We start from the raw sequence: 26380 nt of genomic DNA on the forward strand, positions 1-26380 counted from the left end.
CTCGCCCAGGGGTTCTTCCTTAGCCAATCTTGCCCCCTGCGTACCTTGTTTCTGCGTGGTTAGGGACCGGTGGTGCCCTGAGGAGAATAAGGACCGGGCAATGTTTCCCTTATAAGGTAAAAAAAAAAAAACCTCCAGCAGCCACTTAAGGGTTAATTGGCCAATCAAAGCTCAGGGCAGGACTGCCATGTCTCAAGCTGCAAAGTGCCCCACGTTGGTCACCAGAATTTATTACCACAAATCCAGGATTCTTACCGCCTACTTCAAGCCAATAGTGAGACAGGAGGAGGTAAGCAGCGAACGGGCTTTGTTGAATATCCTGTTCAAGAGACAGAAGGGGCAAAGTTTCCCCCAAATTCTGTCTGCCCCAAAAGGGGTACAAAAGGGTTTTATAGTGACAGGGTCAGGGTTTAGAAATTCCCAGGAGTGTTGATTTTTCTTCAAGGGGGACCTAATGACCAAGTGTCTTACTGTTGACATCTTACAGGCCTCTTTATGCCATCCTGGTTTGGGTCACTGGATGGGTCCGGGTTTTGCTGAGTTATCTCGGGTCCTGATGGTATTGCTCATGGTTTTTGTCACCTCGGAGAGAAGCATGGTTTAGTCAACAACAAAAATCTTGATTACCTTGTTTTTCTACAGTGGAATTTGTTTTTCTACAATGGAACACTCGTGAGACAGATTCCAGAGCAAATAATCAACATTTTTGAAGACTAAAGAGTTTAATCACAGCTTATACAGCTAAACTAGAAAATATATTCTCTCTTATTTTAATACTAAAACACCACAGAAAATGTATTTTCTCTACTTCAACAAGAGCTGGTAAAAGAACTTTAAAAATAACCTCCATTTGGTCCCTGTGAGAAGCATCAGATCTCTCTAATTCTCTCATCTTGATCATACTCAAAAGGAATGTGGAAACTTCTATAACTTGGTCACATAGTAGGTTATCTCTACTCTAGTTTGGTGTGCATTGAATTGGAAGCTAGGGTGGCCGTTTGGTGTACATTGAATTGGTGTACACTGAATTGGAAGCTAGTGTGTGATTTGTGGGACTTGGGAAACAGCTGTGGAATTGGAACTCTTTGAGTCTGTTACCCTAGTGTCAGTGTTTATGGGGCACAGAGTGCGATACTCTCACACATTCAGTAGACTTTGTTCTGTAGACTTTGTTACCCAAATAGCCAGAACCCACACAGATTTACCCATGAGATCCATTTCCCACCTGGACTAAAATGGAGGTTCTTTCTAATAAAAGGTGAGTGTTTCCTTTGGTAGGAATTGAGATCAAGCCCCCAGCAGAGGGAGCTTTCCACCTGCAGGTGGGCTTGAATGGATTCCTTAGCTCTGAGGCATTACAAATAACAATTTGCTGCTATTTACAAACAGCAAATTGTCACCCACTAGGGGACACATTCATGGATAAATATTCTGACTGCAGGGAGCTCAGGACAGCTCTGTGAATGTGTTTAGCTTCTGAGTTTAGATGTTCTCTCTAACCTCTGTGAAAAACAAGGATGTTACCATGCCAGACTGTTCTGGAGGCTCAAGACCCTATTCTCCATCTTCCTAATCTGTGTCTGTTCCCAAATGTCTGAATTACTTTTCTTTCTTTTTTCTTAGAATAAATGGAAACATCCCATAGAGACACACAACTGAGTCTTAAGATAGGTGGGGAAAACATTTCCTGGCTCCTGCAGTTGATCCCCAGCTCACTGCAAAGGGGACATTCACTCCATTGACTATCTTGGCATTCTCTGCCTTGGAAGTTACCTCATCTGAGATTCCCTCTCAGGACTCACCCTTGAGGAAAGGGGCCTCTGTCTTCAAATCATGGCCTCCTTAGAAGTCACTACTTGCCTGGAAGTTTGATGGTGAGATCTGTCTGCTTGCCTGACCTTGTAAGAAGGCCTGGTTCACCTTAGAGATGGAGAGTGGAGGACCCAAAGAAAACGTTGGGTACCAAAAGGGAATTCTAGTCTTTTTAAATTGTTGCTGAAACTTCCTTTGCCATAAAGATTCATATGGATATAACAAGATGACAAAGAAAATGTTATTTTTGTAATAGTTTTATTTGGATATTACAGTTTACCTACAGAAAAATGGAGAAGGTAGACTGAGAGTTCTCCAATTCCATGATTCCTCTTTCATATTAAACAGTTTCAAGCATTTAAAAAACTGTTTATAAGAGTTTTAAAATGGACAGTTTAAGACCCTCTGGGAAAATCAAACACAAATTAAATCACTTAAAATGATTTTGGAAGTCAGTTGATTCTACCTTAAGCACTTTGCCTCATCACCTATTAGGAAATATTGAAAACTGAAAGCAAGAGTCAAGGGCTCAATGAACTATTTAGTAGCCATTCTTTGTCTTATAATAATAGTGCAGTCTCTTCCTTAGCAAGTGGAAACAGTGACTTTCATCTTTAAGAAGGAAGCATTCTCTCAGCAGTAAACTTCAGCCCTATCTTGGACTTCTTGTCAGGAACCAAGGATAACCCAAAGTTACTGCTCTTTGAAACAAAAGCTAGTCATCTTTCAGTATGCCGTGGATTGAATTATGTACCCCTAAAGTGTGTGTATCAACTTGGTTAGGTCATGATTCCCAGTATTGTGTGGTTGTCCTCTATTTTGTGATTGTAATTTTATGATGAGAGGATTAGGGTGGGCTTGTAACACCACCCTTACTCTGGTCACTCCCCTGATCCAAGGTAAAGGGAGTTTCCCTGGGGTATGGCATGAACCACCTTTTATCTCTCAAGAGATAAAAGGAAAAGGAAGCAAGCAGAGAGTTGGGGACCTCAGACCACCAAAGAAGCAAAATCAGGAGCAAGAGCGCTTCCTTTGGACCTTGGGTGCTTCAGCCTGAGAAGCATCTACACCAGGGGAAGATTGATGACAAGGACTCTTCCTCCAGAGCCAATAGAGAGAAAAAGCCTTCTCCTGGAGCCGACACCCTGAGTTTGGACTTGTACTCTACGAGACTGTGAGAGAATAAGTTTGTCTTCGTTAAAGTCATCTACCTGTTGTATTTCTGTTATAGCAGCACTAGATGACTCAGAGTACTTCTAGAAATTTGTATGTTGACCCCTCTAAAACAGCCCTTAGGCCAAGGGGAGAATGGGGGGACAGTAATAAATAGAATCAAATCAAATCAATTTGAATCAAATCAAATTCAATTAAATAGGATAGAAGGAAATAATACAATAAGATAAAAATGAAACCAAATCAAACCAATTTGAGATCCCTACAATAGTCAGGGGATAAAACCATAAAGTTGAGCAAAAATTTAGAGGCTATAAGACCTAGATAGAAACTTCCTTGGGCAGCTCTCACTCCTCTTTCATTTTCTTTTCCTTGGAAATTAGGAACCTCCTTATTTGGTTCTCTCATAGGTGAATAGCTTGGAAGCCCTAGATGAAATTTGAAACTGATTATGAGAATTAATCTTCATCGTCCCTCCCAGAATGCAACAGCATTGTTTATTTAAGGCAAAGAAAAGGTTCAAGTAGTCCCTAGGTGGCACAAACAGATTGCACTCACCCACTAATCCAAAGATTGGTGACTCAAACCCCCAAAGCGATGCCACCAAAGGAAGGCCAGGAACTCAGTTTCCATAAAGATTACAGTGAAGGAAACCCTGTGGAGCTCACGTCTGCTGTGACACACATGGGTAAACATTATGTGGAAGTACCATGAAGACAATGGTTTGGGTATTTTTTTTTTTAAATGATTTTCATTTTAAAAAGGGCAAAACTTGATTATATGAAAAAAAGCATAGGAAATGTTTGCTTGCCAATTTCTGAGTAGCAAAAGAGCAATATCTTTTGTTTCTGATTTGATACTAAAGTTACAAGATTTGGTAAAACTGATTTACCTTGAATTCAAACTATACAATTAACATTGGTCGTAACAGTAGCTCTTCTACTCTCAGAACCTGTACAGAAAAAAAAGATAGTGGAAAACCTCTTATGAAAGTTGCCCGAGATTAACATTTGCAGGCAAACAGAGAGAGGGAGAGAGGAAAAGGGAGACAGAGAGAGAAAGAGAGGGAGGAAGAATTTGACTCAATGGCCGTGAGTTTGGTTTGGTTTCTTTGGTTTTATAACAGTAACACCTTAATGAGTCAGGCAAATACAGAGAACATTTTGGACTGCAAGCTGAAACAGGAGAAACATGTCAAGAATTTGACCTGAGTGCCCCCTAGTGTGCTGTTGACTTAGGACCAAAAACCAAACTTGGAGTGGAGTGGAAAGGGGCTCATAGTGACCCTATAGGACAGAGTAGAATCACCCCATAAGGTTTCCAAGGAGCGTCTGGTGGATTCTAACCGCCAACCTTTCGGTTAGCAGCTGAACTCTTAACCACTACGCCACCAGAGTTTCCTAAATACAAAAGAAATACAGAATCTACACTCTCCAATGTTTGGCCCTCCTAACAAGGAGCCCTGGTTTTGCAGTGGTTAAAGTGCTTGGATGGTAACCAAAAGGTCTGTGGTTTGAACCCACCATCCGCTCTGCAGGAGAAAGATGGGGCAGTCCTCTTCCGTTAAAGATTTACACCCTTGGCAACTCTATGGAGCACTTCAACTCTGTCCTAAAGGGTCGCTATGAGTCAGAATCAACTCAAGGGCAGTGGGTTAACTAGAGCACCTGCTTCCATAAAGAAACCCTATGGGGCACTTCTACTCTGTTCAAAAAGGTTTCTGTGACTCGGAATTGACTCAACAGCACCAGGTTATTAACCTAGAGCTCAGGAGGCCCTGGGTGGTGCAAGCAGTTCAAACACTTGGCTGCTGAGCAAAAGGCTGGAAGTTTTGCCTCTTGGAGACTCATCAGGAGAAAGGCAAGTTGGCCTGCTTCAGACCAGTCAGCCATTGAAAACCCTATGGAGCCCAGTTCTACTCTTACACACACGGGGTCACCAGGGGTCTCAGCTGACAACATGGCAACTGGTTAAGCAGAGTGCAAATCCAGAAATCATGTCAAGGTGAGCTAGGGGGTCTGAAAACGACCCTGAGGGTCTTCCTGGGATGCCAGCAACATGTTGGCTGAGGTCTGGTGGCTGATTTCCCCTAGTTGAAGGTGATGTTAAGCTTTTATCTTTGAGAACTGTCCTCTGTAGCTGGCACAAAATGGCGTGAAATATTGTCACCACTGTAAGATAAATGTTGTGTGCCCCATAGACAAGGTTTAAGGGGGAATATACTTTCTACCTCAGCATCTTTACTGTGTGCCTTTTTTCTTAAAGGAAAGAAGCACCTGGTAGGCCTCTTTGAGTTCTGGACCTTCATTCCACCCCGAGGTATACTGATGTGACCCATACACCAGGTACATGGAGCCGGCCAGCGTTGAGAGGGCCTCAAAGTAGTAAACGCTCTGTAGCAGGTCCAGCATGCTGTGCGGGCAGTTAGGATGTAGGAGACTGAACAAGGCTATCAACCAGCCTGACATAACAAACATTTAGAGGACACTCTCCAAACAACAGCAGGGAATGCCTTTGTTTTAAAACACTTGCTAAGATAGACCATGTTATGGCCTATAACATCTCTCAATCAAATTCAATGAGCTCAAATCATGTGAATTATGGCCCTTCAGCTGATGCAGACTCTCTCCCAGGGAGACAGCCAGGGGTTCTGGAGACTGTGTCACCGCCATCTGCTGGCAGGAACCTGCAATGACAGGCACATGGGATGATGCAGAGATACTGACCAATCAGGGACAGAAGAGAACAACCAAACCACAATAATCTCTATCTGCGATAGGTGGACAGGCCTGTGTTGCCAGTAGCATTTATTTCATATCTCATTTTAAAATTGTAGCTCTGAGTGGAAGGATTACTCTGAAGAGAAAACTCCATCTCTTGGTTTACAAATATCCTCCCCCTCTGGAACAGAGCAGAGCAGGAGACTGAGGTTCTGAGTGGTGTCACCATCCTGCAGCTTCTCTGTCCTGTGATGCTGTTCAGGTTCCACTCTCCAGAAAAGGCTCCATTTACGAGGCTCAGTACAGCAGGGCAGAGCCCAGGGTAGGGTGGTGGTGAGGGGACATTTACAGCAAGAGCCAGGGAGTTTGCTGGTGAAAGTCTCAGAGCACAGGGTTGTGGTAAAAAATCTTGTAGATGCTCTTTTCTGACTTACTCTCTGAATATCGCAGTGATGGGCACCTATAATCTTGGATTATCTTCCCCAAATGAAGATTTAACTAGTGATGTGGAGCTAATGTTTGTGCTAGGCTACTACAGAAAGCTTAGCAGTTCAAATCCACCCATGGGGCCTTGGAAGAAAGGCCTAGCAATGCCCTTCTGTAAATTGAAAAGCCATTTGCTGTTGACTTGATTCTGACTCATGGTGACCCCACTTGCGTCAATGGTATGATTTTCAGTGATTAATCTTGGAAGTAGATCGCCAGGTTTTTTGTTTTTATTTTATTTGGTTTTGAAGCTAGGACTAGGAGCTGAGTGTATTAAATGTTAAATATAATTTTAATTAGTTAATTATTTTTTGTTTGCTTCACGCGAGATGGTAAATCTTGTCCTTCTTATTCCATCTAGCCTACAAGTGGAAGTCTCTCTGCTGCTGAGTTTTAAAATTTTGGTAACTCTATTTCTAAATTGTAGAAATTCAACTTATTCTTCTTCAGTTCTGAAGAGTCCCCATTTTTGTTTTCTGTACCTTGCATACAATGTTAAGTTTGTCATTTGCTTCTTTGAATAAACTCGTATAATGCCCAAATGTGAAGTATGAACAGAGCTCCTTTTGTTCTCTGTTATTTCTGTTGCATCACATTTGTATTCATATCATGTTGTTGTTCTGCATCATCACATTGGGTCCGTCTGATAGTGACCCTCTGTGTACAACAAACCGAAACACCCACTGGTCCTGAGCCGTCCTCACAGCCTTTGCTGTGGTTGAGCACAATGTTGCAGCCACTGTGTCAACCCATTTCTTTGAGGATCTTTCCCTTTTTCCCTGACCATCTACCTTATGACTCATGATCTTCTGCAGGGACTGGTCCCTCCTGATAATATATCCAAAGTAATTTCTTTAAGAGAGATGAAGTCTAACCTTCAAGGCTGAAGAGTTCCAGGCCCATGGAGGCCATCCATACCTGGAAGGAAACTCTTTGAAGAGCTGGCATTCAATCACAACTTTACAAGGAAATCGTGCTTGTTTTTTCCTCTCCATTTCCACAAATGATTCTAGAGCCCTCTTATCAGGTCCTACCCACTGTGGGCATGATAGGTCCCACTTTCTCTTTGGTTCACATTTTCTTTGTGGTCTGAGCCCTCCTGGACCCTAGCTCAGTGTAGTCTCCCTGATGACTTTCAACACGAGTAATTCGGGGCCTGTTTTCCATTTCTCTGGCCCTTCCATAGCCCTGGGATCCAATCTCAAGCACTTGCAGTGTCTCTTAGGTATCCTTCAGAGCTCCGACATTTTCCAGCTATAAATTTTTATCAAACATTGAGGCAGAAATTTCCCAGATTCTTCCCTTTCCTTCTTATTTTTCTCCACCATTTTTTATTGTTTCACAAAACCATTGATTTGAGGAAACTAGTCCAAAATTTATGGAACCTGAACCCTTTTAAAATTGATTTTAAATTAAAATTGAAGGTATTGAGTATATCATAGTTCTTTCAAACACTTGTGTTGGGCTGCTAACCTAAAGGTTGGCAGTTTGAACACAGGCACTGGTACCCTGGAAGAAAAACCTGTCGGTCTGCTTCTATAAAGAACACAGGGAAGAAAACCCTATGGAGCAGCTCTACTGTACACCTGCCGTTGTCATGAGTTGGAACCCACTGGACTGCAATATTTTTATTTTATTTCTTTTGAGAAATATTAGAGCTTCTATGACCTTGCTTTTTCTTTTTTAGTCATAAAATTATACTTTATATGCTATATCTGGGTCTCGAAATACATTGGCTAGTTTCACAACCAATCGCCCATGTAATTTGCTTTCAGTTCACTGACTGCTTTGCATAGGCCCCTCCAACACCAGGCTGGCTGCTCAGATACTATAAACAGGGCCTTTGCTATGGGAGCTGATCTGCATCAGGCAGGCAGGGGCAGCAAGATGGTGCCACACACTCTGGTCCTCATGTCCCTGTTGCTCTGGGCCTCTGGTGAGAAATTAGAAGTGTTTCAATCTCTCTAGAGTAATATCTCTCTAGAGTTGAAAAATGATTTTAACATAGCGTGGGAAATGACAGTTATTTGCAAAATGGAACCAATTATTTCCTGATATGTAATATCACTAGATGTTGTGGTATAAATGATACATTTTAATGTATGTGTGAAAAGGTGTGTATATATCTGTATGCATGGTAATTGTCTACTCTGATTGCAGGTGCCAGCGGGGACATTGTGGTGACCCAGTCTCCAGCCTCTCTGGCTAAGTCTCAAGGAGAAACGGTCACCATCAACTGCAAGGCCAGCCAGAGGGTGAGCAGCTACTTAGCCTGGTACCAGCAGAAACCAGGACAGGCTCCTAAGCTGCTCATCTACGGTGCATCAAAATGGGGATCTGGGGTCCCTGACCGGTTCAGTGGCAGAGGCTCTGGGACAGACTTCACTCTCACCATCAACAACTTCCAGGCTGATGATGCCGCAGTTTATTATTGTCAGCAATATGATAACGTACCTCCCACAGTGCTTCAGCCTCGAACACAAACCTCCCACCGAGGGCTCCAGACCAGTGAGTCTTCACTGCACCAGCTGCTTCCTTTCTGCTCAGCCCTGAACTTGCATGCTTCCTCTGTCTGCCCTAAAGGCCACATCTCTTGAGGAATTCCTTGGAGTATTTGCAGGTTCCAGGAGAAAGTTAAGGCATGTGGATTCCTCTGGATCCCCTTTTGTGGTAAATTATAGAAAAAAGAATGCCTAAAATCTCCTGTAGGCTTTGTCAGGAGTTTTTATATCACAGAAACCTGCTTTTTTCACAAGGATATATCACATGACTGATTTGGGGAAGGGCCCAGTGAGTTTTATACCCTGAAAGATTAGTTCTGCCTTTCTTGTGCCATCTTTACTCTAGAACATTCTCATTTTAATTCCTTATTTTCCTGGAATCTTTCCTTTCTCTGCAATTACCCCTCACAGCTCTGGACCTAAAAAAAAAAAAAAAAAAATGACCTAATCCAGTATTAAATCTGGGCCCTTCATGTTTATAATTTCCCTCACAGAAGGTGATCTTCCACTCTTACTTTTTCCTTTCATGGATTCTGTTTTCCAGCCAAGGCTTCCTGGGCAATATCAATGAAGGTGTTTTCCTACTCTAAGCTCCCATTTTACTGCCCTTTTCTCCTCTCTCCATTTCTTTCAGTGGCGCTCATTCTTTCAAAGGCCAGTCTCTCACTCATTAACTGTACAATTTTAGAAACGGGGGCCAGCTTTTCCATGTTCTTTTTTCATTACTTCCTCTTTAAATTAATCCCTTGGGCACCCAACATAAATTTTGTGACTGAAGGAAATCGTGGTTCTTTCTTGTTGTTATTTGCCATCTTGTCAGCCCCTGAGTCATGACAACCCAACGGACAATAAGATCTGGCTGTTTTCATCCATAGGATTTTCAGTGGCTGATTTTTCAGAAGTAGATCACCAGGCCTTTCTCTCTAGTCTCTATTAGTCTGGAAGTGCTGCTGAAATCTGTTCAGCATCACAACATGCATAGAGGAAGTGAGGTAGATGAGGCCTGTTGGTCCCTCCTCAGGTTTATACAGTTGCCAGCCTAAGTAGTGTTTCTAGTCAGTGTAGAGGAGACTCCGACTGGCCCTGTAGCTAATGGAGACTGTCCCTCCTGGGAGACAGCAGAGATTCTAGCCCTTAGTGAGCAGGACTTGCCCGCTGGGACCTAAAATGACAGACACCGGAGGATGATCCAGAGATACTGTGCAATCCAACATAGAAGGAAAATCAAACCAAAATGGTCTCTAACTGGGAAAAGTGGACATGCCTGTGTGGCTTGTAACATTTATTTCATATCTTTTTTCAAATTGTAGATCTTTTGAATAGGAGGATCACTCTGGAGAGAAAACTCCATGTCTAGGTTTTGCCTCACCTGGAACATAGTAGAGCAGGAGCCTAGCATCTGGGTGGTGCCCGTCCTGCAGCTTCTCTTTGTGTGATGTTCCTCAGATTCCATCCCCCAGGAAACTCTATTTCACAGCTTTATTTATTTATTTTTGCAGTTTGGTTTTGGGAACCCTGGTTGCACAGTGGTTAAGAGCTATGGCTGCTAACGAAAAGGTTAGCAGTTGGAATCTATTGGCTGCAACTTGGAAAATTTTGGGGGCAGTTTTTGTCTGTCCTAGATGTCCATATGTATTGGAACCGACTTGATGGGAAAGGGTTGCATTTTTTTGTTGTTGCTGTTAAGAGCATACACAAAAAAGCACACACCAATTCCATAGTATCTATACTTCATAGCTTTTTATGAGGCTTGGGTCAGCTGGTGTGAGCTCAGGTTGGGGTGTACCAAGTGAACATTTATACAAAGAACCACGGAGTGTAATGGTGAGATTCTTAGATCAAAGGGTTGTGGTTCAAAAACGTCTAAAGTGCACGCTTCTTACTTGTTGAATAGGGCAGTACTATTTGAATATGGCAAATATGGTTTTTTTGGATTCTCTGATGACAATAGTTATATTTTAGTTTTCCTGCCATCATTCCTGAAGGTGCCTGAGTGGTGCAAATAGTTTGTGCTCAGCTACTAACCTAAAGCTTGGCAGTTAGGACCCACCCAGTGGAGCTGCAGAAGAAAGGCTTAGTGGTCTCCTTCCATGAAGGTTACAGCACAGAAAAGTCTATGGAGCTCAGGGCTGCTCTGTAACACATGTGGTTGCTGGGAATTGGAATCAAGCCAATGGTAATGGGTTTGATTTTGGTTGATTACAGTTTCTGGGAATGGAAATACATTCTTGAAGAGAACTTATTGAAACTGTTCATGAGGAAATGGTAATAATGCTCAATTCACAGAGTCAAAAATGTTCGCAAAGACGACATGATCCTATACATAGAAAACTGTAAGGAATCCTCCAGAAAACTACTGCAACTAATGGAAGAGTTCTGTAGAGTGTCAGGCTACAAGATAAACATACAAAAATCAGTCGGATTCCTCTGTTGTTGTTGTTACGTGCGGTCGAGTCAGTTCCGACTCATAGCGACACTATGCACAACAGAACGAAACAGTGCCCGGTCCTGCACCATCCTTACAATCATTGTTATGCTTGAGCTCATTGTTGCAGCCACTGTGTCAATCCACCTCGTTGAGGGTCTTCCTCTTTTCTGCTGACCTTGTACTCTGCCAAGCATGATGTCCTTCTCCAGGGACTGATCCCTCCTGACAACATGTCCAAAATATGTAAGGTGCAGTCTTGCCATCCTTGCCTCTAAGGAGATTCTGGCCACACTTCTTCCAAGACAGATGTGTTTGTTCTTTTGGCAGTCCATGGTATATTCAATATTCTTCACCAACACCACAATTCAAAAGCATCTTCCTCATTCATTGTTCAGCTTTCACATGCATATGATGTGATTGAAAATACCATGGCTTGGGTCAGGTGCTCCGTAGTCTTCAGGGTGACATCTTTGCTCTTCAACACTTTGAAGAGGTCCTTTGCAGCAGATTTGCCCAATGCAATGCATCTTTTGATTTCTTGACTACTGCTTCCATGGTTGTTGGTTGTGGATCCAAGTAAAATGAAATCCTTGACAACTTCAATTTTTTCTCTGTTCATCATGATTTTGCTCTTTGGTCCAGTTGTGAGGATTTTTGTTTTCTTTATGTTGAGGCATAATCCATACTGAAGTCTGTGGTCTTTGATCTTCATTAGTAAGTGCTTCAAGTCCTCTTCACTTTCAACAAGCAAGGTTGTGTCATCCGCATAACGCAGGTTGTTAATGAGTCTTCCTCCAATCCTGATGTCCCGTTCTTCTTCTTATAGTCCAGCTTCTAGGATTATTTGTTCAGCATACAGATTAAATAGGTATGGTGAAAGAATACAACCCTGACGCACACCTTTCCTGACTTTGAACCAATCAGTACCCCCTTGTTCTGTCTGAACAACTGCCTCTTGATCTATGTAAAGGTTCCTCATGAGCAGAATTAAGTGTTCTGGAATTCCCACTCTTCGCAGTGTTACCCATAGTTTGTTATGATCCACACAGTCAAATGCCTTTGCCTAGTCAATAAAACACAGGTAAACATCCTTCTGGTATTCTCTGCTTTCAGACAGAATCCATCTGACATCAGCAATGATATCCCTGGTTCCACGTCCTCTTCTGAAACCAGCCTGAATTTCTGACAGTTCCCTGTTGACATACTGCTGCAGCCATTTTTGAATGATCTTCAGCAAAATTTTGCTTGTGTGTGATATTAATGATGTTGTTCTGTAATTTCCACATTCAGTTGGATCACCTTTCTTGGGAATAGCCATAAATATGGATCTCTTCCAGTCAGTTGGCCAGGAAGCTGTCTTCCATATTTCTTGGCATAGACGAGTGAGCACCTCCAGCATTGCATCTGTTTGTTGAAACATCTCGACTGATGTTCCATCAATTCCTGGAGCCTTGTTTTTCGCCAGTGCCTTCAGAGCAGCTTGGACTTCTTCCTTCAGTACCATCAGTTCCTGATCATATGCCACCTCTTGAAATGGTTGAATATCAACTAATTCTTTTTGGTATAATGACTCTGTGTATTCCTTCCACCTTCTTTTGATGCTTCCTGCGTCATTTAATATTTTCCCCAAGGAATCCTTCACTATTGCAACTTGAGGCCTGAATTTTTTCTTCAGTTCTTTCAGCTTGAGAAACGCAGAGTGTGTTCTTCCCTTTTGGTTTCCCATCTCCAGCTCTTTGCACATGTCATTGTAATACTTTACTTTGTCTTCTCGAGAGGCCCTTTGAAATCTTCTGTTCAGTCTTTTACTCCATCCATTTTTGTTTTTGCTTTAGCTGCTCCACGCTCAAGAGCAAGTTTCAGAGTCTCCTCTGACATCCATCTTGGTCTTTTCTTTCTTTCCTGTCTTTTCAGTGACCTCTTGCTTTCCTCCTGTATGATCTCCTTGGTGTCATTCCACAACTCCTCTGGTCTTCGGTCACTAGTGTTCAATGCGTCAAATCTATTCTTGAGATGGTCTCTAAATTCAGGTGGAATATACTCAAGGTCATATTTTGGCTCTCGTGGACTTGCTCGGATTTTCTTCAGTTTCAGATTGAACTTGCATATGAGCAATTGATGGTCTATTCTACAGTCAGCCCCTGGCCTTGTTCTGACTGATGATATTGAGCTTTTGCATTGTCTCTTTCCACAGATGTAGTCTATTTGATTTCTGCGTGTTCCATCTGGTGAGGTCCATGTGTATGAAAAAGAAAAAGTGCCATCGAGTCGTTTCCATGTGTATAGTCGCCGTTTATGTTGGTGAAAGAAGGTACTTGCAATGAAGAAGTCGTTGGTCTTGCAAAATTCTGTCATTTGATCTCCAGCATTGTTTCAATCACCAAGGCCATATTTTCCAACTACTGATCCTTCTGCTTTCTTTCTAACTTTTGCATTCTAATCACCAGTAATTATCAATGCATCTTGATTGCATGTTTGATCAATTTCAGACTGCAGCAGCTGATAAAAATCTTCTATTTCTTCATCTTTGGCCCTAGTGGTTGGTGAGTAAATTTGAATAATAGTCGTATGAACTGATCTTCCTTCTAGGCATATGGATATTATCCTATCACTGTCAGCATTGTACTTCAGGATAGATCTTGAAAGGCTCTTTTTCACTATGAATGCAATACCATTCCTCTTTGAGTTGTCGTAGCCAGCATAGTAGAGTATATGATTGTCCAATTTAAAATGGCCAATACCAGTCCATTTCAGCTCCCTAATGCCTAGGATATCTATGTTTGTGAGTTTCTTTTCATTTTTGCTGATTTCCAGTTTTCCTAGATTCATACTTTGTACATTCCAGGTTCTGATTTTTAATGGATGTTTGCAGCTGTTTCTTCTCATTTTGAGTTATGCCACATCAGCAAATGAAGGTCCCAAAAGCTTTGCTCCATTCACGTCATTAAGGTCAACTTTAATTTGAGGAGGCAGCTCTTCCCCAGTCATGTGTTGAGTGCCTTCCAACTTGGAGGCTCATCTTCCAGCACTATATCAGACAATTTTCCACTACTATTCATAAGGTTTTCACTGGCTAATGCTTTTCAGAAGTAGACTGCTGGGTCCTTCTTCCTAGTCTGTCTTAGTCTGGAAGCTCAGCTTAAACCTGTCCTTCATGGGTGACCCTGCTGGTATCTGAATACGGGTGGCATAGCCTCCAGCATCACAGCAACACACAAGCCCCCACAGTATGACAAACTGAGAGACACGTGGGGGTGGATTCCTCTACATCAACAAAAAGAACATCGAAGAGGAAACCACCAAATCAATACCATTCACAGTAGCCCCCAAGAAGATAAAATACTTAGGAATAATTCTTACCAAAGATGTAAAAGACCTATACGAAGAAAACTACAAAGTACTACTGCAAAAAACTAAAAGGGACCTACATAAGTGGAAAAGCATACCTTACTCATGGATAGGTAGACTTAACGGTAAAAATGTCTATTCTACCAAAAGCCATCTATACATACAATGCATTTCCTATCCAAATACCAAAGACATTTTTTAACGTCATGGAGAAACAAATCACCAACTTCGTATGGAAGGGAAAGAAGCCCCAGATAAGCAAAGCATTACTGAAAAAGAAGAACAAAGTGGGAGGCCTCACTCTGCCTGATTTTAGAACATATTATACAGCCACAGTAGTCAAAACAGCCTGGTATTTGTACAACAGACACATAGACCAATGCAACAGAATTGAGAACCCAGATATAAATCCATCCACATATGAGCAGCTGATATTTGACAAAGACCCAGTGTCAGGTAACTGGAGAAAAGATAGCCTTTTAAACAAATGGTGCAGGCATAACTGGATACCCAACTGCAAAAAAAAAAGAAACAGGACCCATACCCCACACCATGCACAAAAAATTACTCCAAATGGATCCAAGACCTAAACATAAAGTCTAAAATGATAAAGGTCATGGAACAAAAAATAGGGACAACGTTAGGAGACCTAATACAACGCATAAGCAGAATACAATACATTACTTAAAATGATGAAGAGAAACCAGAAAACTGGCAGCTTGTAAAAACCAAACACCTATGCTCATCTAAAGACTTCACCAAAAGAGTAAAAAGACCACCTACAGACTGGGAAAAAATTTTCAGCTATGACATCTCCGATCAGCGCCTGATCTCTAAAATCTATATGATTCTGCTAAAACTCAACCACAAAAAGACAAACTACCCAATTAAAAATTGGGCAAAGAATATGAACACGCACTTCACTAAAGAAGATTTTCAGGGGGCTAACAGATACATGAGGAAATACTCTTGATCATTAGCCATAAGAGAAATGCAAATTAAAACTATGATGAGATTCCATCTCTCTCCAACATGGCTGACATTAAACCAAAAAATACAAAATAATAAATGTTGCAGAGGCTGTGGAAAGATTGGAACACTTATACACTGCTGGTGGGAATGTCAAATGGTCCAAGCACTCTGGAAGGTGATCTGGCGTTTCCTTAAAAAGTTAGAAATAGAACTACCATATGACCCAGAAATCCCACTCCTCGGAATACATCCTAGAGAAATAAGAGCCTTTACAGAAACAGATCTATGCATACCCATGTTTATTGCAGCACTGTTTACAATAGCAAAAAGCTGGAGGCATCCAAGGTGTCCCTCAATGGACAAATGGATAAACAAATTATGGTATATTCACACAATGGAATACTACGCATCGATAAAGAACAGTGATGAATCTGTGAAACATTTCATAACATGGAGGAACCTGGAAGGCGTTATGCTGAGTGAAATCAGTCAGATGCAAAAGGACAAATTTGGTATAAGACCACTATTATAAGATCTTGAGAAATAGTTTAAACTGAGAAAAACCCATTCTTTTGCAGTTACGAGAGGGAGGAGGGAGGGAGGGTGGGAGAGGATTATTTACCCATTAGATAGTAGATAAGAACTACTTTAGGTGAAGGGAAGGACAACACTCAATACAGGGGAGGTCAGCACCACTGGACTGGAACAAAATCAGTTTCCTGAATAAACTGAATGCTTCAAAGGTCACCGTAGCAGGGATACGGGTTTGGGGACTATGGCTTCAGGGGACATCTAAGTCATTGCCAAAATAAATTCTATTAAGGAAACATTCTGCATCCCACTTTGAAGTGTGGTGTCTGTGGTCTTAAAAGCTAGCAAGCAGCCATCTAATATACATCAATGAGTCTCAACTCACCTGGATCAAAGGAGAATGAAGAACACCAGAGTCTCAAGGTAATTATGAGCCCAAGAGACAGAAATGGCTACATGAACCAGAGACTACATCATCCCGAGACCAGAAGAACTACATGGTGCCTGGCCACAGCCGATGACTACCCTGACAGGGAGCACAACAGAGAATCCCTGAGGGAGCAAGAGAACAGTGGGATGCAGACCCCAAATTCTCATAAAAAGACCAGACTTAATGGTCTAAGACTAGAAGAATCCCAGCGGTCATGGTCCACAAACCTTCTGTTGGCCCAGGTAGGAGCCATTCCCAAAGCGAGCTCATCAGATATGGATTGGACTGGACAATGGGTTGGAGGGAGATACCAATAAGGAGTGAGCTATTTGCATCAGGTGGACACTTGAGACTGCTGGCATCTCCTGTCTGGAGGGGAGATAGGAGGGTAGAGGGGGTTAGAAACTGGCAAAATGGTCACAAAAGGAGAGTCTGGAAGGAGGGAGCAGGCTGACTCATTAGGGGGAGAGTAAGTGGGAGTATGTAGTAAGGTATATACAAGATTATATTTGAGAGACTGACTTGATTTTTAAACTTTCACTTAAACCTAAATAAAAACTATCTTAAAAAATGTTTGCAAACTGAGTGGTAGCAGCGGCTTTCAATATCCAATGTTCCATCACTAGTGTCAGTGGTCATGGAGGCATTTCATCTATGATGGTGGTGATGGGATCATATACAACTTCCTTCTCTGATTTATCGTGAATTGTGCTTTTGCCAGCTGGTTTCATGCACATTTTCTACACCATGTTCTGTAGACTTTCAGTCAAATCTGGATGTCACCCAGTAATCATTTCATTTTCTGCTTAGTTTGGACTTGGCTGGTTTCTCTTGTTTGCAATCAAAAGCCCTGATTGATAAGAATATATTTCAATATTTGACAGTAGTAGATCTTCATCAATTTTTTTTCACCTTAAATATTAATGTTTATACTAACCATTTTACATTTCTGATTTTTGGAGTTGAAAAAAAATCTCATCAGTATATTGCTCATTTTCGTTGTTGTTAGGTGCTGTCCAGTCAGTTCCATCTCTTAGTGACCATATGAACAACACAATGAAACACTGCCCAGTCCTAGGCCATCCTCATAATTCTTGTTATGCTTGAGCCCATTGTTGCAGCCACTGAGTCAATCCATCTTGTTGAGGGTCTTCCTCTGTTTTTTTGACCCTCTACTTTACCAAGCATAATGTCCTTCTGCAGGGACTGATCCCTCCTGAGAACATATCCAAAATATGTGAGACGAAGTTTCGACACTCTCCCTCCTAAAGATTACTCTGGCTGTACTTCTTCCAAGGCATATTTGTTCCTTCTGGAAGTCCATGGTATCTTCAATATTCTTGGCCAACACAATAATTCAAAGGCATCAATTCTTCTTTGGTCTTCCTTAGGCATTGCCCAACTTTCACATGCATAGGAAGATATTGAAAACATCATGGCTTGGTTCGGATGAATCTTAGTCTTTGAAGTGACGTCTGTGATTTTTAACACTTTAGAGAGGTCTTTTGCAGCCTATTTGCCCGGGGCCATGCATCCTTTGATTTCTTGAATGTTGCTTCCATGGGCATTGATTAAGGATCCAAGGACAGTAAAATCCATGACAATTTCAGTGTTTTGTCCATTTATCATGATGTTACTTACTGGCCCAGTTGTGAAGATTTTTGTTTTCTTTAGCTTGAAGTGTAATCCATACTGAAGGCGGTGGTCCTTGATCTTCATCAGTAAATGCTTCAAGGCCTCTTCATTCAGCAAACAAGTTTGTGTCATCTGCATCATGACATTACTAAAGAGTCTTTCTCCAATCTCAATTCCTCAATCTTCTTCATATAATCCATCTTGTCAAGTTATTTGCTCAGCATAGAGACTGAATAAGTATAGTGAAAGGATACAACTGTGACACACACATTTTTTTTACTTTAAACCATGCAGCATCTCCTTATTGTCTTTGAATGACTGCCTGTTGATCTATGTACAGGTCCTCATGCTCACATTTAGGTGTTCTGGGATTCCCATTCTTCCCAATTGTTATCCATAATATGTTACAAACCACACAGTTGAATGCCTTTGCATAGTCAATAAAACACAGGTAAATATCTTTCTGGTATTATCTGCTTTTAGCCAGGACCATCTGACATTAGCAATGATATCCCTTCTTCCATGTTGTTGTCTGAATCTGGCTTGCATTTCTTGCAGCTCCCTGCCAATATACTGTTGTAGCCACTTTTGAATGAATATTGTTCGATGATTTCCACATTCAGTTGGACTACCTTTCATGGGAATAGGGTTAAATATGGGCATAGTCTTAAAATTCTTATCTTTAGAAAGAAAAACATTTCTGTCATTCTGGATCCTTCTAGTAGTTGATGGAATGAATTTTATTTTCTGCATCTTTCAGTTTATTTTTGTTTGTTTTTTTCAAACCCAACTTTTAAAATTCCCGGAATCCTTATTTTTCTCAACAAGAAATGATTGGGGAAATTCAAAGACTTGTGGATTTAGGGTCTTGTGTTTGATATAAATTTACAAAAGTCTATTTGGAGGCTCAAAAACCAACATCTTCACAACTTATTCTCAGCCACACTCCCCCTGAGAACAGCTAACAGAGAATGATATTTCAACTATCTTAATTCAGGAGGACTGGTAAGTGGTAAAAGGAGAAGCAAAAGGCTAGGAGAGTGGGAAAATAGTAATTTCGAAATCTGACCAAATATTATCTTGATGAAATATACAAAAAGCCTGGTAAAGCTCCACATGCATTCAACATGTCTTGCCACAATCTGTCAATTCTTTGCCTGCCATTCTAAGTTTAACTGAAAATGTACACAGGCAGGAGGATTAGGATGAGCTCTCAGTCAGCTCTCCCAGCATCAAGTCTAGTTGCTCAGAGGCACTTGGACCTCCTCCATCCTCCCTGCGGTCTCTGTCCTGTCAAGACTGGTGCAGCTGACTGGCCACACACCAGCACTGTTCTGAGGTTTAGCAGAGGCACTCATGGTCCAGAGTCCTCAGATGCAACCCATTCGCCTGAGGTCTCCAACATCTTCCTCTTAGCAGCCTCAGAGAATCAGCTGGGCCTGCCCCCCACACAAGCCACAGCTTTGGGCAGCTGGGCCACACCAAGCAGGAGGTTTGTGTGCAGGGCTGTACCACTGTGGCAGGGATTTGTGTACTTTGCTGGCAGTAAACGACCCTGCTGATTTTATGAGGGAATTCTCTTCCTAGCCCAGTGCCTCTGAACCAGTCTGGGACCCCAGAGAACTGGTTAGAAACCATAGACATCAGGAGCCCTGGAGGCTGGACTGAATTCTGCTGGTACAAGTGGAAACAGGTATATCCATTACTATGTAGGAGGCTTGACTCAACTTGCCCAGCTTTCCAAAAATGACTGGAAGAGTGAATGGAGTCTGAGTCATCACAATTAACCCGCTGGATGCTAAAATAAGGAGAAAGAAGGACAAGGTTATATACCAATATTAAGAATCATTTTCAATATTCTCTTCTGTTATTCATTTCAGACTAATTTTGTGTGTGTGTGTATGAAATTTTTATTCATATCCCAAAATAGAGAAAAAAAAAAATCCAGAGAATGCAGGCATAAAAGAACCTATGTCTTTGTGAAAATCCTCACCAGAGAACAGGCCCCTCTTGTTCTTGTTCTCCTAAGTTTCACAGGTCTGAACACCACATTCCTCCCACAGTGTGTGCAACATACTCATCTAACTTTAGAACAGAATGCACAGGGGAAGCAGTGGTGCCCTGAGAGCTGACCCTCCCTACCTCCTTCTCCTTTCCCATCGCCCCCTCTGTCCTCACCAGGGATCCAGAGCATTGACAGCCCCAGGAGCTGAGCAGGAAACCTCATTTTAGGATTTGAACTGATGAGTCCTGGTAAGGAAAGGCAGATTAGAGCTGACCTTTTATCTCGAACTTTACCAGGGAAAATCGTCCCTGGGGAACAATAAGCAAATCCCTTGGTGGGTGCAGCAGTGTGAAGAGAACCAAGGGGTGGGGGGTGGACCTCTCCTGTGAGCAAATAACAAAGTGTCTTCTGTGTTTGGAGGAAAACCAACAGAGAGAAAGTTGGTACTGCCTGCATTAGTGGTCACTTTGGATTGTAAAAGGCTGTATTCATGTCAAGGACACAGGCACATGGCCCTGACACTGTAAGAAAACATCAGAGACCCTGAAGATGGACAGATGAGTGTCTAGGGCCATCCTGCATGGTTCTCTCTCAGCTAATTGAAAAAAGGAATCATTCCCCACACCCACCATGCTGACCCACAGAGTGTCTGCAAATACTGAGTTGGACTTGAGATCATTCAAGATTGTCTGGTATCCAATAGATAAGTGGAAACTTTGGTGAAGGGTAAGGCAGTACACAATAGTGGGGAGCCCAGAACAACTTGTACAAGACAAGGTCACGGTAGCTCAATAGGCGCATCCGAACACCCTAAGGGACCGAATTGCTGGGCAGAGGGCTGAGTGGACTGTGATCTCGGGAAATATCTAGCTCAATTGCCATAAAATAGTTTGTAAAGAATATTTCCTACATTCTACTTTGATGAGTAGTGTCTGGGGTCTTAAAAGACTTTGAGCTGCCATCTAGGATACTCCACTTATCTCACCCTTTCGGGAGTAAGGAATAATGAAGAAAACTAAAGATACAAGGGAAAGATTAGCCCAAAGGACTAATGAACCAAATCTACCATGGCTTCCACCAGACTGAGTCCAGTACAATGAGACGGTGTCCTGCTACCACCACTAACTGCTGTGACAGAGACCACAATACAGGTATCCAGAAGGAGCTGGAGAAAAATGTAGAAAAAAATTCAGACTCAAAAAGAAAGACCAGACTTGCTTTCTTGACAGAGACTAGAGAAACCCTGAGAGTATGGGCCCCGACATGCTTTCAGCTCAGTAGTGAGTTCACTACTATGTAGCACAGTTCTACTCTTACAAACATGGGGTCACCATGAGTCTCAGCTGACAACAGGGTAACTAGTTAAGTAGAGCACAAATCCAGGGATCACGTCAAGATGAGCTACGGGGTCTGAAAACGACCCGGAGGCTCTTTCTGGGTTGCCAGGGAACATTTCAGCTGAGGTCTGGTAGCTGATGTCCCCTAGTTGAAGGTGATCTTAAGCTTTTATTTCTGAGAGCTGTCCTCTATAGCTGACACAAAATGGCTTGAAATATTGTCCCCACTAAAAGATAACCGTTGTCTGCCCCATAGACAAGGTGTAAGGGGGAATATACATTCTACCTCAGCATCTTTACCGTGTGCCTTTTTTCTTAAAGGAAAGAAGCACCTGGTAGGCCTCTTTGAGTTCTGGACCTTTCCACCCGCAGGTATACTGGTGTGGCCCACACACCAGGTACATGGAGTCGGCCAGCGTTGAGAGGGCCTCAGATTAGTAGAGGCTCTGTATCAGGTCCAGCACGCAGTGTGGCCAGTTAGGATGTAGGAGACTGAACAAGGCTATCAACCAGCCTGACATAATGGACACTTTTCTTTTAAAACACTTGCTAAGATAGACCATGTTATGGCCTATAACATCTATCTATAAAATTCAATGAGTGCAAATCGTTTGAATTATGGCTCTTCAGCTGCTGGAGAACCTCTCCCAGGGAGACAGCCAGGGGTTCTGGAGACTGTGTCATTGCCATCTGCTGGCAGGAACCTGCAATGACAGGCACATGGGATGATGCAGAGATGCTGAGCAATCAGGAATACAAGAAACAACCAAAACAAACTAATCTCTATGTGCGATAGGTGAACAGGCCTGTGTTGCTGGTAGCATTTTTTTCATATCTCATTTTAAAATTGTAGCTCTGAATGGAAGGATTACTCTGAAGAGAAAACTCCATCTCTGGGTTTACAAATATCCTCTCCCCTGGAACAGAGCAAATCAGGAGCATGAGGCTCTGGGTGGTGTCACCATCCTGCAGCTTCTCTCTCCTGTGATGTTGTTCACGTTCCTTTCTCCAGAAAAGGCTCCATTTCTGAGGCTCAGGTCAGCAGAGTTGAGCCCAGGGTGGGGTGGTGGTGAGGGGACATTTACAGCAAGAGCCTGGGAGTTTGATGGTGAAAGTCTCAGAGCACCGGGTTGTGAGAAAAAATCTGGTAGGAGCTCTTTTCTGACTTACTTTTTGAATATGGCAGTGATGGGCACCTACGGTCTTTGATTATCTCCCCCAAATGAAGATGTAACTAGTGATGTGGAGCTAATGTTTGTGCCAGACTACTACCGAAAGGTTAGCAGTTAGAATCCACCTGTGAGGCCTTGGGAGAAAGACCTAGCGATGCACTTCTTGAAAAGCCGTTTGCTGTTGACTTGATTCTGACTCATGGTGACCCCACGTGTGTCAATAGTATTATTTTTAATGATTCATTCTCAGAAGTAGATCGCCATGTTTTTTGTTTATTTTATTTTACTTGGTTTTGAGGTTACTCTTTTTGGACTAGGAGCTGAGTGCATTAACTGTTAAATATAATTTTTCATTACTTAATTATTTTCTGATTTTTTCATGTGTAACGGTGAATCTTGTCCTTGTTATTCCATCTAGCCTACAAGTGGAAGTCTGTCTTCCAGTGAGCTTTAAAATTTTCGTAACTCTATTTCTAATTTGTAGAAATTCAACTTGTTCTTCTTCAGCAGTGAAGTGCCCCTATTTTTTTCTTCTCTACCTTGCATACAGTGTTAAGTTTGTCATTTGTTTCTTTGAATAAACTCGTATAATGCCCAAATGTGAAATATGAACAGAGCTCCTTTTGTTCGCTGTTATTTCTGTTGCATCACATTCGTATTCATATCATGTTGTTGTGCTGCATCATCACATTGGGTCCGACTGATAGTGACCCTCTGTGTACAACAAACCGAAACACCCCCTGGTCCTGAGCCGTCCTCACAGCCTTTGCTATGTTTGAGCCCAATGTTGCAGCCACTGTGTCAACCCATTTCTATGAGGCTTTTTCTCTTTTTTGCTGACCCTCTACCTTATGACACATGATCTCCTGCAGGGACTGGTCCCTACTGATAACATATCCAAAGTAAGAGAGGTGAAGTCTCACCTTCAAGGCTGAAAATTCCAGGCCCACCGAGGCCATCCCTACCTGGAATGAAACTCTTTGAAGAGTCAGCATTCAGTCACAACTTTACAAGGAAATCCTGCTTGTTTTTTCCTCTCCGTTTCCACAAATGATTCTAGAGCCCTCTTATCAGGTCCTACCCACTATGGACATGGTAGATTCCACTTTCTCTTTGGTTCACACTTCCTTTGTGATCTGAACCCTCCTGGACTCTAGCTCAATATAGGCTCACTGAGGACTTTCAATGCGAGTAAATTCTGGGCCTGTCTTCCATTTCTATGGCCCTTCCATAGCCCTGGAATCCAATCTCAAGTGCTTGCGGTGTCTTTTAGGTATCCTTCAGGGTATGAGTATCTTCAGAGCTCACACATTTTCTAGCTATAAATTTTTATGAAACATTGAGGCAAAAATTTCCCATATTCTTCCCTTTCCTTTTTTTTTTTTTTTTCCCTTGCATTTTTTATTGTTTCACTGAACTGCTGATTTGAGAAACCTAGTCCAACATTTATGGAAACTGAACCCATTTAAAATTGTTTTTAAGTTAAAATTGAAGCTATTTTTTTATTATTATTATTCATTATATTATAGGTGTTTCAAGCAGTTGTGATGTGCTGCTAACATACACGTTGCCAGTATGAACAAACCCAGTGGTACCGTGGAAGAAAAGTCTGTCAGTCTGTTTCTATAAAAATACAGGCAAGAAAAACCCTATGGAGGAGCTCTACTGTGTAACACCTGTGGTTGCTGTGAGTTGGAATCCACTGGACTGCAAGTTTTTTTTTGTTTTGTTTTTTTTTTGAGAGGTATTAGAGCTTCTACTATGCTGCTTTGTCTTTTCTACTCATAAAATTATACTTTATGTGATATATTTGGCTCTTGAAGTACATTGGCTAGTTTCACAACCTATCGCCCATGTAATTTGCTTTCCATTCACTGACTGCTTTGCATAGGCCCCTCCAACACCAGGCTGGCTGCTCAGATACTATAAACAGGGCCTTTGCTATGGGAGCTGATCTGCATCAGGCAGGCAGGGGCAGCAAGATGGTGCCACACACTCTGGTCCTCATGTCCCTGTTGCTCTGGGCCTCTGGTGAGAAATAAAAACTGTTTCAATCTCTCCAGAGTAGCATCTTTCTAGAGTTGAAAAATGATTTTAACATGTAGTGGAAAATGACAGTTATTTGTAAAATGGAACCAAGTATTTGTTGACATTTAATATCACTAGATGTTCTGGTATAAATGGTATATTTTAATATATGTGTGAAAAAGTGTGTGTATAAATGTATACATGGTAATTGTCTACTCTGATTGCAGGTGCCAGTGGGGACATTGTGCTGACCCAGTCTCCAGCCTCTCTGGCTAAGTCTCAAGGAGAAACGGTCACCATCAACTGCAAGGCCAGCCAGAGTGTGAGCAGCAGCTACTTCAACTGGTACCAGCAGAAACCAGGCCAGGCTCCTAAGCTGCTCATCTATGGTGCATCCAGCCGGGCATCTGGGGTCCCTGACCGGTTCAGTGGCAGTGGGTCAGGGACAGACTTCACTTTCGCCATCAGCAACTTCCAGCCTGAAGACGCCGCAGTTTATTACTGTCAGCTGTATTATTATAGTGCTACACCCACAGTGCTTCAGCCTCGAACAAAAACCTCCTCCCAAGGGCTACAGCCTAGTGACTCTTCACTGCACCAGCTGCTTCCTTTCTGCTGAGCCCTCAACATGTACTCTTCCTCTGTCTACCCCAAGGAACACATCTCCTGAGGAATTCCTTGGAGTATTTGTAGGTTCCAAGGGAAAATTAAGGGATGTGGCTTCTTCTGGACCCCCTTTTGTGGTAAATTGTAGAAAAAAGAAAACTCTAAAAATCTTTTGTAAGTTTTGTCAGGAGTTTTCATATCACAAGAACCTACTTGTTTCACAAGGATAGATCACATGGCTGATTTGCGGAAGCGTCTGGTGAGTTTTTCCTCCTGATGGATCAGTTAGTTCTCTCTTCCCTGTACTTCCTTGCCTCTGAAATGTTCTCTTTTTAATTCTTAGATTTCCTGGACTTATTCCTTTCTATGCAATCACCACTCACAACTCTGGACCTAACCAAGTATTAAACTTGTAATCTCCCTCAGAGGACGTAATAATGCTCTTTTATTTTTCCTTCCATGGATCCTGTTTTCCCACAAAGCTTTCCTGGTCAATGGCAATGAAGGTGTTTTCTTGGTCTAAGCTTCCATTTTACTGCCTTTTTCTCCTCTCTCCATTTCCTTCAGTGACACTCATTTGTTCAAAGGCCAGACTCTAGCTCATTAACCCTATTATTCTAGAAACATGTGACAGCTTTCCCATGTTCTTTTTTCATTAGTTGTCAATTCCTCTTTACATTAATCCCTTTGGTGCCCAAGTTTAATTTAGTGACTGAAGGAAATCATGGTTCTTTCCTGTTGTTAGTTGCCACCTTGTGACTCCATGACTCAAGACAATTCAGTTAACAATATTATTGTTGTGATCCACAGAGTTTTCACTGGCTGATTTCTAGTCTGCCTTAATCTGCAAGTGCTACGGAAAACTTTTCAGCAACCCAACAACATGTGTGGAGGAAGCGTAGTAAACAAGGCCCGTCGGTCCCTGCTCCGGTTTATGCTGACAACCCGAGTAGTGTTTCCAGTCAATGTAGATGAGACCCTGACTGACCCTGCAGCTAGGGAGACTGTCTCTCCTCGGAGACAGCAGAGATTCTGGCACCTACCCTCTGGAACCTAAAATATCAGACACACGAGGATAATCCAGAGACGCTGTGTAATCAGGGAGAGAAGGAAGATCAAACCAATGGTCTCTAACTGGGACAAGTGGACAGGCCTGGTTGGCTTGTAGCATTTATTTCATATCTCATTTCAAAATG

The 26380-nt window shown here is 42.2% G+C and overlaps 2 gene segments (V, D, J or C); both read left to right on the forward strand.

Moving 5' to 3' along the window:
* The window catches only part of LOC126060263 (immunoglobulin kappa variable 4-1-like), a 191257-nt gene that overhangs the window by 116621 nt on the left and 48256 nt on the right, over positions 1–26380 (forward strand).
* Positions 8045–8847, forward strand: LOC126060443 (immunoglobulin kappa variable 4-1-like). The segment is given in 2 exon segments: positions 8045–8127; positions 8352–8847. Coding segments are annotated over 2 exon segments (486 nt in total).

The sequence above is a fragment of the Elephas maximus genome, chromosome 17 (assembly GCF_024166365.1).
Source record: "Elephas maximus indicus isolate mEleMax1 chromosome 17, mEleMax1 primary haplotype, whole genome shotgun sequence".
NCBI lineage: Eukaryota > Metazoa > Chordata > Mammalia > Proboscidea > Elephantidae > Elephas > Elephas maximus.